At 39.3% G+C, this 14,117-nt stretch overlaps 1 protein-coding gene across 1 annotated transcript in view; it reads right to left on the bottom strand.

The window, feature by feature from the left end:
- Window positions 1-14,117, bottom strand: part of LOC140714099 (ras-related protein Rab-8B) — a 67,181-nt gene that overhangs the window by 12,018 nt on the left and 41,046 nt on the right. Inside the window, exons 2-3 of the mRNA XM_073024850.1 lie at window positions 6,772-6,832; window positions 779-839 (exon numbers count right to left, since the gene is read on the bottom strand). Coding sequence (XP_072880951.1) covers window positions 779-839; window positions 6,772-6,832 — 122 coding nt within the window. The remainder of the gene's footprint in view (window positions 1-778; window positions 840-6,771; window positions 6,833-14,117) is intronic.

Raw genomic sequence — 14,117 nt, 5'->3', positions numbered from 1 at the left:
TGTAGATAAGGGAGGAAACTTAGTAAATTTTGTTTAGAAATATTCCTCAGAGGGCAAAAGTTATTTCACAAATAAAAGTTTCAGAATATCTAGAAAAGCAAAACAGAAAAGACTGAATTTTTCTCGCGAAAGCCTGACAGACAACCCATTTCACAGTTTGTTCAATGACTAGCTGCCATAAAGGCATAAAAAATACAGTACTCTTCCTACACAAGCCTGCAATGAATAGACAGTTCATCACCAATTGTCCAGGCAGGAAGTACAAGCATATGCCTGCACTTGATAGTATGCTGTATACATAGTTCATTGGTTAGACCTGAGCCTGCTACACAGTGCTATTATTAGTGCTACACAGTTTATTGGATAGAAAACCAGAGCTGATGCTTCCACCCTCGCTACTGATCATAATAAATAAGTTATATAATCATGAAATGGGCTTGCATATTTCCCTACCAGTCTCGGGGACTAGATTTCATTCTTTGCATTCAATTGGAAACGGATGTACCATCTCACCTAGGACTCTTGTCATTATGTGTGAGGTTCATATGTAACCCGACTCCCTGTTCCACATAGTTCTACATGAGGGTTTCAGTAGATTTGCAAACATTACACTATTCCGATAGACAAACTCAGGGGGTTAATAAAAGTAATTAAGGGGCAGAAAGTGGTTATATTGTTTCCCCATTTATCTAAATATTAACTATTAAAATTGTAAACATTCAACTGTAGTTGTATGCAGTGCTAATTTAGAACACAGAACTTAGAAAAGACCATTTACCATAGCTCCTCTGTAGTATGCGGTTGTGATGGTACGGAATCTTTCTTGACCTGCTGTGTCCCTGATCAGAAAGAGAGGATAGTTTAATCAAAATTCTCCTGTGTTCCCATCATTAGTATTTGCAAAAGGTTGAGGTCTGAGCAGGTGGGTTGTAGTAAGTAACTGATCAGACACCCTGAAGACCCCATACCAGTCTGCAACTTCCTCTTCTCAGAACCCACAGCATTGATGAGTTGATACTGCATTCAATACTTGTTCCTCTCATCAACAGTTCCAATTTAGAACAGAATCAGAATTAGGTTTAATATCACTGGCATATGTCATGAAACTTGCTGTTACGTAGCAGCACATTGCAATACATAATACGACCTTCCATAATCCGGCACCATTGGGATCTGAGGAGTGCTGGATTAGTGAAAATGCCAAATTACAGAAGGATCACATTAAGCAATAGCTAACCGCCTTATCATACCTTTAAAATATCATGTAAATCAGTACAAGTTAGATAATACTGAAAAAGAAATAGTAAATGAGTAGCAAGTGAAATTTTAATAAAGTAATATACTGTACAGACACAGATAAAATAAAGGGTAGAGGTAAATGTACAGGAATTAACTTATACAGAACAGTTGAGCACTTCTGCTTTTAAAGTGAGACATTTAATAAACCCTCAGGCAATGTTACATGTCTGCAAATTGTGGGGTTGTCAGGTTCATCAACATCTTCATCTTGAAAAATGAGTGAAACATCAGGAACTGGTGCTGAAACTGGCACAACAGTTTCTTCAAAAACTGTTGATGTTGGTGACAGCACATCTGGGTGAGCAGAAGCAGAAGTCGGAGAAAGGAGGCCTTCTCTACGCCACATTTCATGTGACAGCCAGGTGGCCAGAGATTCGGCGCTGGGCTCTTCCCTCTTCACTCGCTGTTACTGAGGGAATCCTTGTTAGTTTCTTTTCCTCCGCTTAGTAATACAGGCAGTCTCTGGGTTACATACGAGTTCCGTTCCTGAGTTCGTCTTTAAGTCGGGTTTGTACGTAAGTCAGAATAAGTACATCCGGTATTATTTAGCGTCAGTTAGTCAAACTTTTGTCTTAGTATACAGCATATATTTTACCTTTCTATGCATATAAAACACTTAAGAAACATATGTATTCCAATAAATAAACCACTGCGTTGCTTAGTAATAATTGTAGCTTTCATCGGGGCAGGGCCTTTCACATGCTTCGTTATTCTCACTTTATCTGTTATCCTTTAAAATTGTTCTGATTGTTGACTGGCTGTAGCCTAACACTTTTCCAATGACCGATGGCATTTCACCTCTTTCCAAACGGTTTATTATTTCCACTTTATTTTCAATCGTGATCGCTTCCCGTCAATGGAACAGAAACACTGCGGGTGGTGGGTCCCGAGCTGCACCGGCCCCCGAGGTCCTCTGGGTCCTAAGGACCACCGCACTGAACAGGTTAAATGGGACAAGTGGGGGCTGTGCTGGGTTTGGGTATTTGATCCTCCACAATATTCCACGTGGGAATTTAAACTGGAGGTGGCAGTGTTTTTTTTAAATGAGGTCAAGTTGTGAGCTCGACATCAACCCAGCACAGGAGTGGTCTATCACTAAATCGAACTCGGGAACCTACGTTCTCCAGCCCGGCGCTGATCTCACTGCGCCACCAGCCGACTGGAACCCGGGGCGGGGGGGTCAGGGTGAATCTTACTAAGAAAAATTTAAGCCAAATACAAAGTTAAACACTCAACACAGTGTCAACGGCAACGACTTAAAATGGCGGACGCTACCTGTATGCTTAAATTCAGTGGGTCGCCACATCTGATCTGAGGTCGTAGGTAGAAGAGAACAGAGTGCCGGCCGGGTGACACTAGAGGGCAGTGCACGACTGCCGGCAGGTGGGTGAGAAGGCGGACCGATCCAGCGCGTGCCAGCTCCACCGCCGCTGGCGGGTGAGACAGGTGGGTGCCGGGCAGCTGTGCCTCACACAAATGATATTAATAAATACAGGAAAACAAGCAGGAATCGCCTGTCTGTGCTTACAAGAGTGTGCCAACATGTGAACAGATCTAGTGCAACCAAAACAATGTGCAGCAGATTGGCATGGTGGCTCAGGAAATTTGAAAATACAGTTGCGCGGAAAATTTGAAATCAGTGCTGGATTATCGAAGGAACTGGATTACAGGTAGTCGGATTAGTGAAGGTCGACCTGTAGTAAAAACTGAATTACAGTAAAAAAATAAACAAAATTAACTAAGTAGTGCAAGTAAGTAGTCAAGTAGTTTTCATCTGTTCAATGTCCATTCTGAAATGGTAGAGGAAGAATTTTACAGCATTGCTTCTTGAAGATGTCCTTGATGCTGGGTAGGCCCATGATGGAGCTGACTTTACAACCTTCTGCAGCTTATTTCAATCTTGTGCAGTGCTGCCCCCGATACCAGACAGTCAGAATACTCTATGTTAAATCTGTCGAAATTTGAGAGTGTCTTTGGTGACACACCAAATCTCAAGTTCCTAATGAAATACACCCGCTGTCGTGCCTTCTTTGTGACTATATTGATAGGTTGGGCCCAATATCGATCCTCAGAGATGTTGACACCCACTGAAATTGATCACTCTTTCCACTTCTGACCCTTTATGAGGACTGATATGCTTTTCCTTGTCTTACCCTTTCTGAAGCCCACAATCGTTACTTTGGTCTGACTGACGTTGAGTACAAGGTTGTTGCTGTGACACCACTCAACTATCTCGCTCCTGTACACCACCTTATTACCATCCGAAATTCTGCCAACAGATGTGTCATCAGCAAATTTATAGATTGCCTAGCCACACAGTCATGGATATAGAGAGAGTAGAGCAGTGGACTAAGCACACATCCCTGAAATGCACCAATGTTGATTGTCAGTGAGGTGAAGATGTTATTCCAGTGAGGAAGTAGAGGATCCAGAGGCCCAGATTTTGAAGCTTTTTGATCAGTCCTGTAGAAATGATTGCACTAAGCTCTGAGCTGTAGTCAATAAACAGCAGCCTGACATAAGTATTAGTATTGTCCAAGTGATCCAAAGCTGTATGAAGAGCCACTGCAGACCTATTGTGCCGATAGGCATATTCCAAAGCAGCTGTTTGACTTTTACCTGAGAAAGCAACAATTGGTATGGGCCCATGGATATACTCAGAAACCATTTGTAGCTTTATCCTTCTGTCAATTAAGGTCTACTGGTAAATTCATGAACAGCAGCAAAATGGATCTTTTGATCTTTTTGGTAGGAAAAGATCATAGAAGCTCTAACAATTTTTAGACATAAAATTTACAGCTCAACATATTACTAACCAAGCTACTGGGAGGATTCTCTATATATGCGATTAAAACACCTAAAAACCTGGTCAGCATTAGGTTTCAATCTTGTTTTATAATCAGCAGTGTAACATGAAAAAAATAAATTTACAACACAGTGGAAGAAAGAGGAGAGAATAATGGATGTGGTAGACTGCAGAACAGAAAGTGTCAAAAAAGATTTTAATCAGAGGACAATCATGGGATAAGAGGTTTTAATATGGCTCTAGTCAAAGAGTAAAGCACAGAAACTTTGGCCCACCATGTGTCCGTGCCGACCAAGCAGTTACCTATGCTTATCCAATTTACCAGCAGTTGCACCATAAATTACACTATGCCTCGGTGATTTAAATGCTTCTCTAAGTACTTAAATGCTGTGAGAGTACTTTAATCTACTACCCCAGGCAGCGCATTCCAAATTCCCTTTGGGTAAAACGGTTCTTACTCTGATCCCCTCATTATCCTGAACTGAAGGCATGTTTCACTATATCAAAAACATCAATATCCAAATGTGAGTGATCCAGCACAAGTTACAGATCAGTGTGGGCTTACTCTTCACAGTGCTGTCCAGTCCAACAGAAAAATAAAGTAGTATTTGAAATAATATCACATTTTCAGATATGTAGGAAATATATTTGTGTTAAGTAGCTGTGGGTACTCCCAGATGATTCAAAGCAATGCATCTTGAGACTGTTGTGATGCACTTGCTGGAAAATCAATGAGAGGTTTAAATCATGCAAAAAAAAAGCAATGTAGACGTTAAGTGGTTTTATTCTTTTCTATTCAGTTCTGCAAAAATGTTAGCAATTATTGACTGTAAAGGGTTTTAACATCTTTACTTCTCCATCTCAATCACCCACCCTCTCAAAGAACTAGTGAACTACTGCGTAACCTTCATAACACGGCCGTCAGGGAACGATTTTAACACCTACGTTAAAAAAGACCTGTATAAAAGGGAAAACTAACATGTGCTTGGTTTCCATATCAGGGTCATGATAATATGGGGTGGGATACCCGAAATCACAAAATAAAGGAGGAAGTTATATTGAGGCTGTGCTATATTGTAAAGATCTGATTACTCACCCTACAGCCTAAACCCATTATTCCTTGACTGATCACCTAACTGTGACATTTCACTTTACTCCTACATCTTAAAAGCATTTCTACAGATTAACATGTGCTAAATATCTGGGAAAGTTTAGTTAAAACCATTCCACAGATCTAATTTATTTTTGTGTTGTACTCTACAGCAAGTTTGTATTGGTACAATCGTGGAAAATGTTTAAAAACATTTTTAAAAAGATACTCACTAGTCCAGGATATATTGCATGTCCAGTTAATTAATCTAGAATTAATTCATATGGTGGTGACATGTTTCAGTTATTAGACTTCTCAGCATTCTACAAAATAATTTCAACCATTTACCCCAGATCACTAGGATGCAGAATTCAGGTCTTTTGAACTCAATCATGGAATACTGTTAAAAGTTTCACTTTCATGGATTAACCACTTAAATCATTTACAGTTTTGCTTCTCCAACTTAAGGGCTGCTCTCCCTCCGATTCTCAAAGATCAGGTGCAGTGTGAAGAAATCTACTTCTAATTTGGTAACCTGACACAACGGTCTTTCCAGCCGAATCAAAGAAGTGAATTTATTTCTCCATAAAAACTGCAAATCAGTCTTGTTTTTGTCTCACTCCACAAGTCTCCTTCTGAGGGCACTAAACCAAAGACTTTATAGAAATGCTAGCTATGATCAGTCAGCAAAATTCTAAAATTAAGTCATGATCGACACACCTTAAAATCTTTAAAATATTTATGCAGTAAGTGTTATAAACACTTGGTTTTTCAAAATGTTTTAAGTATTATGTACAGATAAAGCAAAGATGAGTACACTTAGCATAGAGAAATAGAGACAGAATGAAATTGCTAAAACTAGATAGATGTAGCCTGAGTTAATGATAGGACCCTTTTTCTATGTGAAAACGACCTGGAGATGCTCTACGAAGTAGCAATATGATTACAAACAATGATTGACTATAAGGTGAAGGAAATCAATTGGGCCCTTCAAAGGGCTGACGGAAAAACCAGGAAACCTAACGAGAAGGATCCCATCGCTACCACCCGTCTTCTCTATATTTCCAGTTTCTGGAAGGATCGCCAGGTTCTTGAAGAAATACTGCATTAATACCATCCACAAACCCATAAGGAAGCTCAAATTGCAGTTTATGCAGTCAAAGATGACCTGGGACTCAGGATGGCTGGCATTTACAGGATTCCCTGTAAATGTGGAGCCAGACGGGACACACGGTGGACACTAGCATCAAGGAGGGTATTCTTGAAATAGACAATTGTGCAGAAGATCAAACCAACACTATATTCCTGATTAAAATTAGTACTTTTACAATCAAATTTGCATTAAATTTTCATTCTTGCTGGAATTTAAGTTGAGGAATTCCAGTTTGGTTGCAATCTCAAGAGCTATGAAAGACCATTGATCTGAAATGTTAAATTTTTTCCCCCCATAGATGTTGTTTAATGAGCATTTTCTTGTTTGTAACATATCTAGCCCAAATCCGATATCACACTTAGACCAGTAACTGCTCCATTTTAACCGAACAAACATTACATTCATTCAATCATTAATACTTACCATATCTGGAGCTTGATTTTCTTCCCATCTAGTTCTACTGTTCGTATTTTGAAATCAATTCCTGCAAAATTGAAGTGCCAAATGAATTGGAAAAGTAAAATAAAATTTATACATTTTGACTCATCTCACATTGATCAAACAGAATCACTCCACACTAGATTTTCTTGCAAACTGGTGTGACTTGCTCAGAAACCATGACTCATTTTACCACACTTAGCAAGTCAGTGTTAGTGAAATCTCAGTGGGTCTTCTTAAATAACCAGTAATGATTATTTAGTAATGGTACATAAATATTCATATTGCAAAGCAAACTGATTGAAAAAAATCCTAGTATACTTGAATTTTCCAGTATATTTCACTTTCGCAATGTGAGCTCCAGATTCAAATTTATTTATGTCATATACTTATGTCATGTTCTTTGCTTACATGATGCTCGCACAGTAAGTAGTACTTATGACAAATGTATCGTTCCTTCTACACTGGAGAGGCCAAAAGCAGACTGAGGTGACTGCTTTGCACAATACCTTCACTCAAACATAATTCTGAGCAGTCAGGTGCTTATCACTAATCCTCCAATTAATTTCCAGTCTCACTTGTCAATGGGTCCTTATATATTCCATCGCAGGCATTACCCTCCCCACCTTCCACTGAGGACATCAAGAGGTGGTGCCTCAAGGAGGCTGTATCCACCATTAAAGACCCTCACTATCAGGACATGCCCTCTTCACATTCCTACCACTGGGGTGGAGGTACAGAAGCCTGAAGACCCACAATCAAGGATTTAGGAACAACTTGTTCCCTTTTGCTATCAGATTTCTGAAGTCTATAAACATTACTTCATTTTGTTTTCACACTATTTTTGTAACTTATAGATTTTATGTCTTGCACAATACTGCTACTACAAAAAAAATCAAATTTCATGTTAATGTCACTAACAATAAATCTGTCCCTGAACCTTAATGAAACGCTAACAAACTGCACCTGATCTTCCAACTAGGTTTCTGGATTCAATACTGCATTCAAATATTTCATTGAACATTTGTAGTATTTTTATTTCAGATCTCTAGCATCAACAATAGTAGAGTTTCCTGCATTACACCTTCACCAATTTAGTTATATTACCATGCCCTGTCACCCTGCATTTTCACCCCTATTTAATCACTCTTGCTTTCACAAAGGAGTTCAAAGAGGCACCAAAGGGATAACTGCTAAATGTTCTGATAACACAAGGAAGGTACAGTGAGTACCTGGACACATTTTGAAAAGTGTGAAATTCTTCATTAAGCAGAAGATGCAAAAACATCAAAATGAGAGATTGCTGAGCTTAAGGATGCAGAAGTACTTGTGTGCCCTAGTACACGATTCATAGAAGGCTCATATCAGGTAATTAAGTAATATTCACAAAAAATACTGCAGCTCAAATCAGCAGCAACTGAAGCTCTTTATTGGGATGAAAGGTCCTGATTAGCCTTGGCCCAGAATGGCAGCTGTTTATTCCCCTGCATAGCTGCTGCCTGACTTGCTGGGTTCCTCTAGCATTTTGTGAGTGTTGCTCAAGATTTCCAGAAGCTACAGTATCACTTACGTAAATAGTATTCAGCTTGCTTTCATTTTGCTGAGAGAACAAAAAACAAAAGTTAAAAGAATATGCCTAACTTAGTTAGGCCTTGGTGAGATCACATCTTGAGTACTATGTACATTATTAGTCTCATTTAAGGTATAATGCATTGGAAGTAGTTCAGAAAAGGTTTAATGGACTAATGCTTATAAAGAATGGGTTATCATTTCAGGAAGACTGTACAGGATTGGTTTGCATTTGCTGGAGTTTAGAAGAATCAGAGGTGACATGGTCATGAGGGGAGCTGACAGGGTGGACATTTCAGGTTTTGGGAGAATCTAAAGGGTTACCACCTCAGAGAGATAAAGCACAATTCTTTGTCTCAGAGTATCATTTCGCACGCATGGTGGAAGCAGGGTCTTTGAATATTTTTAATGTAGTACTCAGATTACCAATAACGGAGTAGGTCATCGCAAGTAGATGGAAATACATTTTGTCTCAGTTCTAAACATTAAATTGTGCAGCAGACTCAATGGACTAAGTGACCAACTTCTGCATCTAATTCATAGGTTCAGAGATCTTTACTCAGCTTCCCTTGAGACAGATGGAGAAGGCAGCACTTTGCTTTCCCCTCACTCCCGTTCTTGTAAGTTTAGTGTTTCAACTTTTACCATCAACTATTCTGGTTTAATGGAAAGGTCATGGATTAAAAAAAAATCAATTGCTTCTCTTCCCTCAGTCCCTGCCTGACTGAGCATTTTCAGCATCTTCTGCTTTTCATGTCAAACACACTTACACTACCATTTATAGTCTCTATTTTTTATATAAATAACCTAACAGTTCTTTACCTTAAATCACCATATTAGTGTCCTATTTTCTACAATGCCAGCTGACTAGAACTGGTAATTGTACTTGTGTGGGGAGATTAGGAGGAAAATGATAAAACTGGGTGAAATCAAGATGATTTTACTAAGGGAGATATCTGGCAAAATTGTTAGAATTCTTTAAATCAGTAACAAGCAGATTTGATTAAGCAGAGTCAGTGGAAATTATCAGAAAGACTTTGACAATTAGCTGCACACAAGGCTGCTAAAAACAATGAGTTCATGCTATCAGAGACAAGATACCAGCATGGATAGAAAATAAGATGATTGACAAAAGGTAGAGTGGGGATAAAGGGGTCCTGTTCAGGATGACTGCAGGTGACTAGTAGAATTTTGGATGATGTTAGGACCACACATATTTCCACTTTATAATGATCTGGAAGAAGGAACAGATGTTATTGTGGCCAAGTTTACAGATGATATAAAGACAGAGGGACAAGTAGATAGCTTTGGGCCCCGTGTCCAGGTATAGTAGTGCTGGCCTTGGAGAGAACAGGGGGAGGTGCACAAGAATGATCCCATATGAGGAGTATTTCATGACTCTGGGCCTGTACCCGCTGGAGATCAGACGGATGAGGAGTATTTCATTGAAACCTACCAAATACTGAAAGGCCTGAATACAGTGGATGTGCAGATGTTGTTTCCATTAGTAAGAGTGTTTAGGATCCAAGGGCACAGGCTCAGAATAAAGACATGTCCCTTTAAAACTGGGTTAAGGATATATTTCTTTGGGAAGTGGTGGAGAATGTGTATTTTGTTGCCCAGAGGGCTATGAAGGCAAAGTCATTGGGTGTATATTTTAAAGGCAGAGATTAATAGGTTCTTGATTGGTAAAGGGTTGAAGAATTTTAGGGAGCGAGCAGGAAAACAAGTTGGGAAAACAATCAGACATGATTGAATAGTGAAGACTTAATGGCTGAATGGCCTACTATACCTTCAGGGTTTTAGGGTAGAGGACCTTTGTCCCTTTAGATGGAGCACTGAAAGTGAAATGCCCTGTAAATGAAAAAGGAAGGAAAGCGGCACGTAAAAGCTGATCAAATTAGTAGCTTTGTAAATTAAACGAGTTCAAATTTTTAAAAAAATCAAAGCCTGAATGTATAGTGTTATTCAATTTAAAGACTACAATTTAATTTGGATTTTCACAGCAACATTTCAGTGAGGTTTTCCACATTTAAACTGCTTTAAGTTTATACTATTAATGCTAATGTAATTACATGTGATGGATTTCTTATACTACACGCAATCTCATATCGGAATTGGTGGCAAACCATTTCATAGCATTCCCACACCACTGACAACTCAAGCTGATATAAGTCATAAAGGTTGAGCACAATGATTTACAGAAATGACTGCTGCTTTACAAGGGACAAGTTGTAAAAAGCTATTCCTGTAACAAATGCTTACAGACAGCTAGAACAAAGTCTCTAGTGAGCTTGTGACTGTCAGCTGATCTGGAATGAGAAGCTACTCTGTGCTCTCAAGTCTTTCACAACCCAAGATGATCAGCTACAGCTTGTCACAGAGACTGCCACATCATTTCCTCACAATAAAAGGTCACAGCCCAGGTTTTACTGTTTCAATAGCAGGTTAATTCACCGTCACTTCTGTATGCAAACTCAAATCATTTATTCTTACAGCTGAGGAAAAGATGTACTCCACTGCCTCAAGCTAACAGAAATAAAGTCATGTGATACAATGTCATTCAATGTCTGAACTAAATCTGGAATGGCAGAATCTCAAAAAAGTAAAGAAATCCAATAACTCAAATTTTTCAGGCTTTATGTGGAACCTTTCATTTCAAGATCAATCAAAGGTCCAGTTTATACTTCAATCTACCCAACAGGTAATCACAGGTTACTGTTAGCAATAGGTTTGCTGAACCAAGGCTGCTGGATAGCGGTCTCTGCTGGAGCAATGTTCGTCTGGGTTCTCTTCCTAGCTCCTGTCTAATACTCTTGTAATTTGCCCTCCCCTAGTTTAATACTTTCATTAAAAAGTCCATACTTAATCATAGTTATCTTAAAACTTAAGGAATTATGATCTTTGTTTCCTAAAGGTTAATAATCCAACCAGGCTCATTCCCAAAACAAGGTTCAGTATAGGCTCCTCCTCTAGTCGGACTATCCATATACTGTTCAAAGAATTTCTTGGATGCACAAAACCATGCCACACCATCTAACCCTCTTTTCACTAAATAACTTACACAATCTACATTACGGAAGTTGAAGTCACTCAGTACAACAACCTTGATGTTTCTGGAGACAACCCGATAAGGCTGCAGTTCAGGATACTGTCAGAGAAGTACACTTTTTACTGTTAAGTCCCCCCAAACAAATTTGATACCACAGGAACACTGATTGCATTTTACGGATCTACTAGGTAGAATTTCAGAGTAATAGTATTTAAATATCTTTTTGACAGCCCTCTGCTAGGCAATCCAAAGAAGGACTAAAGCTAATTTTCATTTCTATCCAACGTATTATCTTTAACCAACCTAATGCATTTAAAACTAAAGGGTATTCAAGTCTAACTGAAGCAGGTCCCATCTGTATTTACAGTATACATTATGAAACATATTTGCTATCATATTTCCTTTTCTTATTCACAAGGATAGAGGCCAGGAATTTTTTGGAAAGGGGTAGAAACAAAGAATGAACTTCTAGAGAGGGAGATGTCACCTTCACTTGTAATAAAGCCAGGAATATTAGAATGAAAAGCATTTTGAAAACCCTCTGGCAGAAACATTTCTACTTTATTACAAATCCCATTCATTTGCCATCATACATTTAAACTGCAATTGCAGCAAACTATGAAATGCTTCACAAAAATATCAAATACCTTCGTGATGAAATCCTAAAGATCAGGATCTGCATGGTTTGAAGTACATCTGCCGTTGAATAATTAAATTTGAGGATTAGACCAAGGGTACTGCTATCAAGAGTTTCACAGCAGAGAGAAGTGAAGGGTGAAGCCATGGGAGACTGTAGGGATATGTGCTGCGAGGTCTGGGAGCACAGCGAGCAGAATGCGAAAACAAGGTGAGTGTGTTGCTTGGTCTGCGAGATTGTGCAGGTGGCCAAGCAGGGGATGATGATAAAAAGGCAAGGTGGTTCAAGCATTAGCAGTAGTTTTGGAAAGCAAGTTTACAAACAAGATAGGTCTTTCAGAAAGACAGGTGATATATTCAAGCCCAGGAGGTAAAAAATGGCATGAATTAGTTTAACAAAATTAGATTTGTGAAGTGGTGGATTCCGTGGTAGCACTTTTGGGCCAAAGTTCATCTCAAATTTAAATTTGCTACTGAGATTGCTAATAATTTGGTTCCCTTTCAGACAGGATGACAGAGGTGAGGATGGAATCAGTGACTAGGGAATAGCTTGTGATGTTGTCAGTAAGTAGTTGAAGGAAGTTTCTGCTCATTCACTGCTATACATCAAATAAGTAGTCTGACAATTTAGATTGCAAATGCTGAAATCAGGAAAAGTGGCTATGTGATGGAGCTGAGCACTGTTATTCCCCATCAAAACTAGTAAGAATGTAGGTGAGGAACTAGATTTATTGTGTTACACTGTTCCAAACAGAACCCTGCTATGAAATTGTAAATCTAGTTCATATGCAAATATTACATTCAATTTTGATAGAACATAGACCAGTACAGCAGAGGCAAGGCCCTTTGGCCCACAATGTTGTGTGAACCAGCTAGAAATCAAAAATTCCCCAAAAACTAAACCGCCCTACCTACACAATGTCAATATCCCTCCATTTTCCTCACACTTATTTGCCATTCTAAAGGTCTCTTAAAAGCCTCTAACGTAATTGTCTCTACCACCATACCAGACAAGTGCATCCCAGGCACCCACCACTAAGTAAAAAAAAAAAACTTACTCCTCACATCCCCTTTGAACCTTTGATCCAATGCATGCCCTCTGGTATTAGACATGTCGACCCTGGGAAAAAGATACTCGTCCACGCGATCTACCTCAATCTTGTAACCCTCTGTCAGATCTCCCCTCAGTCTCTGCTGCTTCAAAGTTAAAAAACCCAAGTTTATCCAGCCTTTCATGAGAACACATGCCCCTCTAAACAACGAGGCATCCTGGTAAACATCTTCTGCACCCTCTCCAAAGCCTTACATCCTTCCAATAGCGGGGCTATATCTGTATCCAGAACTGTATGCAATACATCAGATGTGACCTAACCAGAGTTTTATAAAGTTGCAACATAACCTTTTGACTTTTGAACTCAATGCCTTGACTAATAAAAATATTCCACATACCTTCTTAACCACCCTGTCACCTGTGTAGCCACATTAAAGGAGATATGAACTTGGATCCCAAGACCTTTCTGCTCAGCAACACTGTTAAGGATCTTGCCCATAACAATGTACTGTCTCCTTGCATTTGCCCTACCAAGGTGCAACACCTCACATTATTTTCTGGGTTAAACTCCATCTGTCATTTTTCTGCCCATATCAGCAACTGGTCTATATTGTGCTGTAATCTTTGCCAGTCTTCTACACTATCCACAATTCCACCAATCTTGGTATCATCTGCAAACTTACTCACCCTCCCAGCTACATTTTCATCCAGGCCATTTATGTACATCACAAACAGCAGAGGTCCCAGCACACATCCTCGCAGAACACCACTAATTATAACCTCCAGCTGGAATAAATCCATTCAATCACTACCCTGTCTTCTACTCGCAAGCCATTTCTGAATCCATGCAGCTAATTCACTGCGGACCTGGATCTTCTGGATTAGCCTCCCATTACAGACTTTGTCAAACCCCTTGTTAAAAAACCTTGCTGACAACATCCATTGCTCTACCTTCATTAATCTTTCTCGTTACCTTGTCAAAGAATTCAACCAAGTTGGTAAGAGATGACCTGCCCCGCACAA

This window comes from Hemitrygon akajei, chromosome 21 (assembly GCF_048418815.1).
Source record: "Hemitrygon akajei chromosome 21, sHemAka1.3, whole genome shotgun sequence".
NCBI lineage: Eukaryota > Metazoa > Chordata > Chondrichthyes > Myliobatiformes > Dasyatidae > Hemitrygon > Hemitrygon akajei.
The sequence above is the reverse complement of the archived record's forward strand: the minus strand, read 5'-3'. Positions and strand labels throughout refer to the sequence as shown.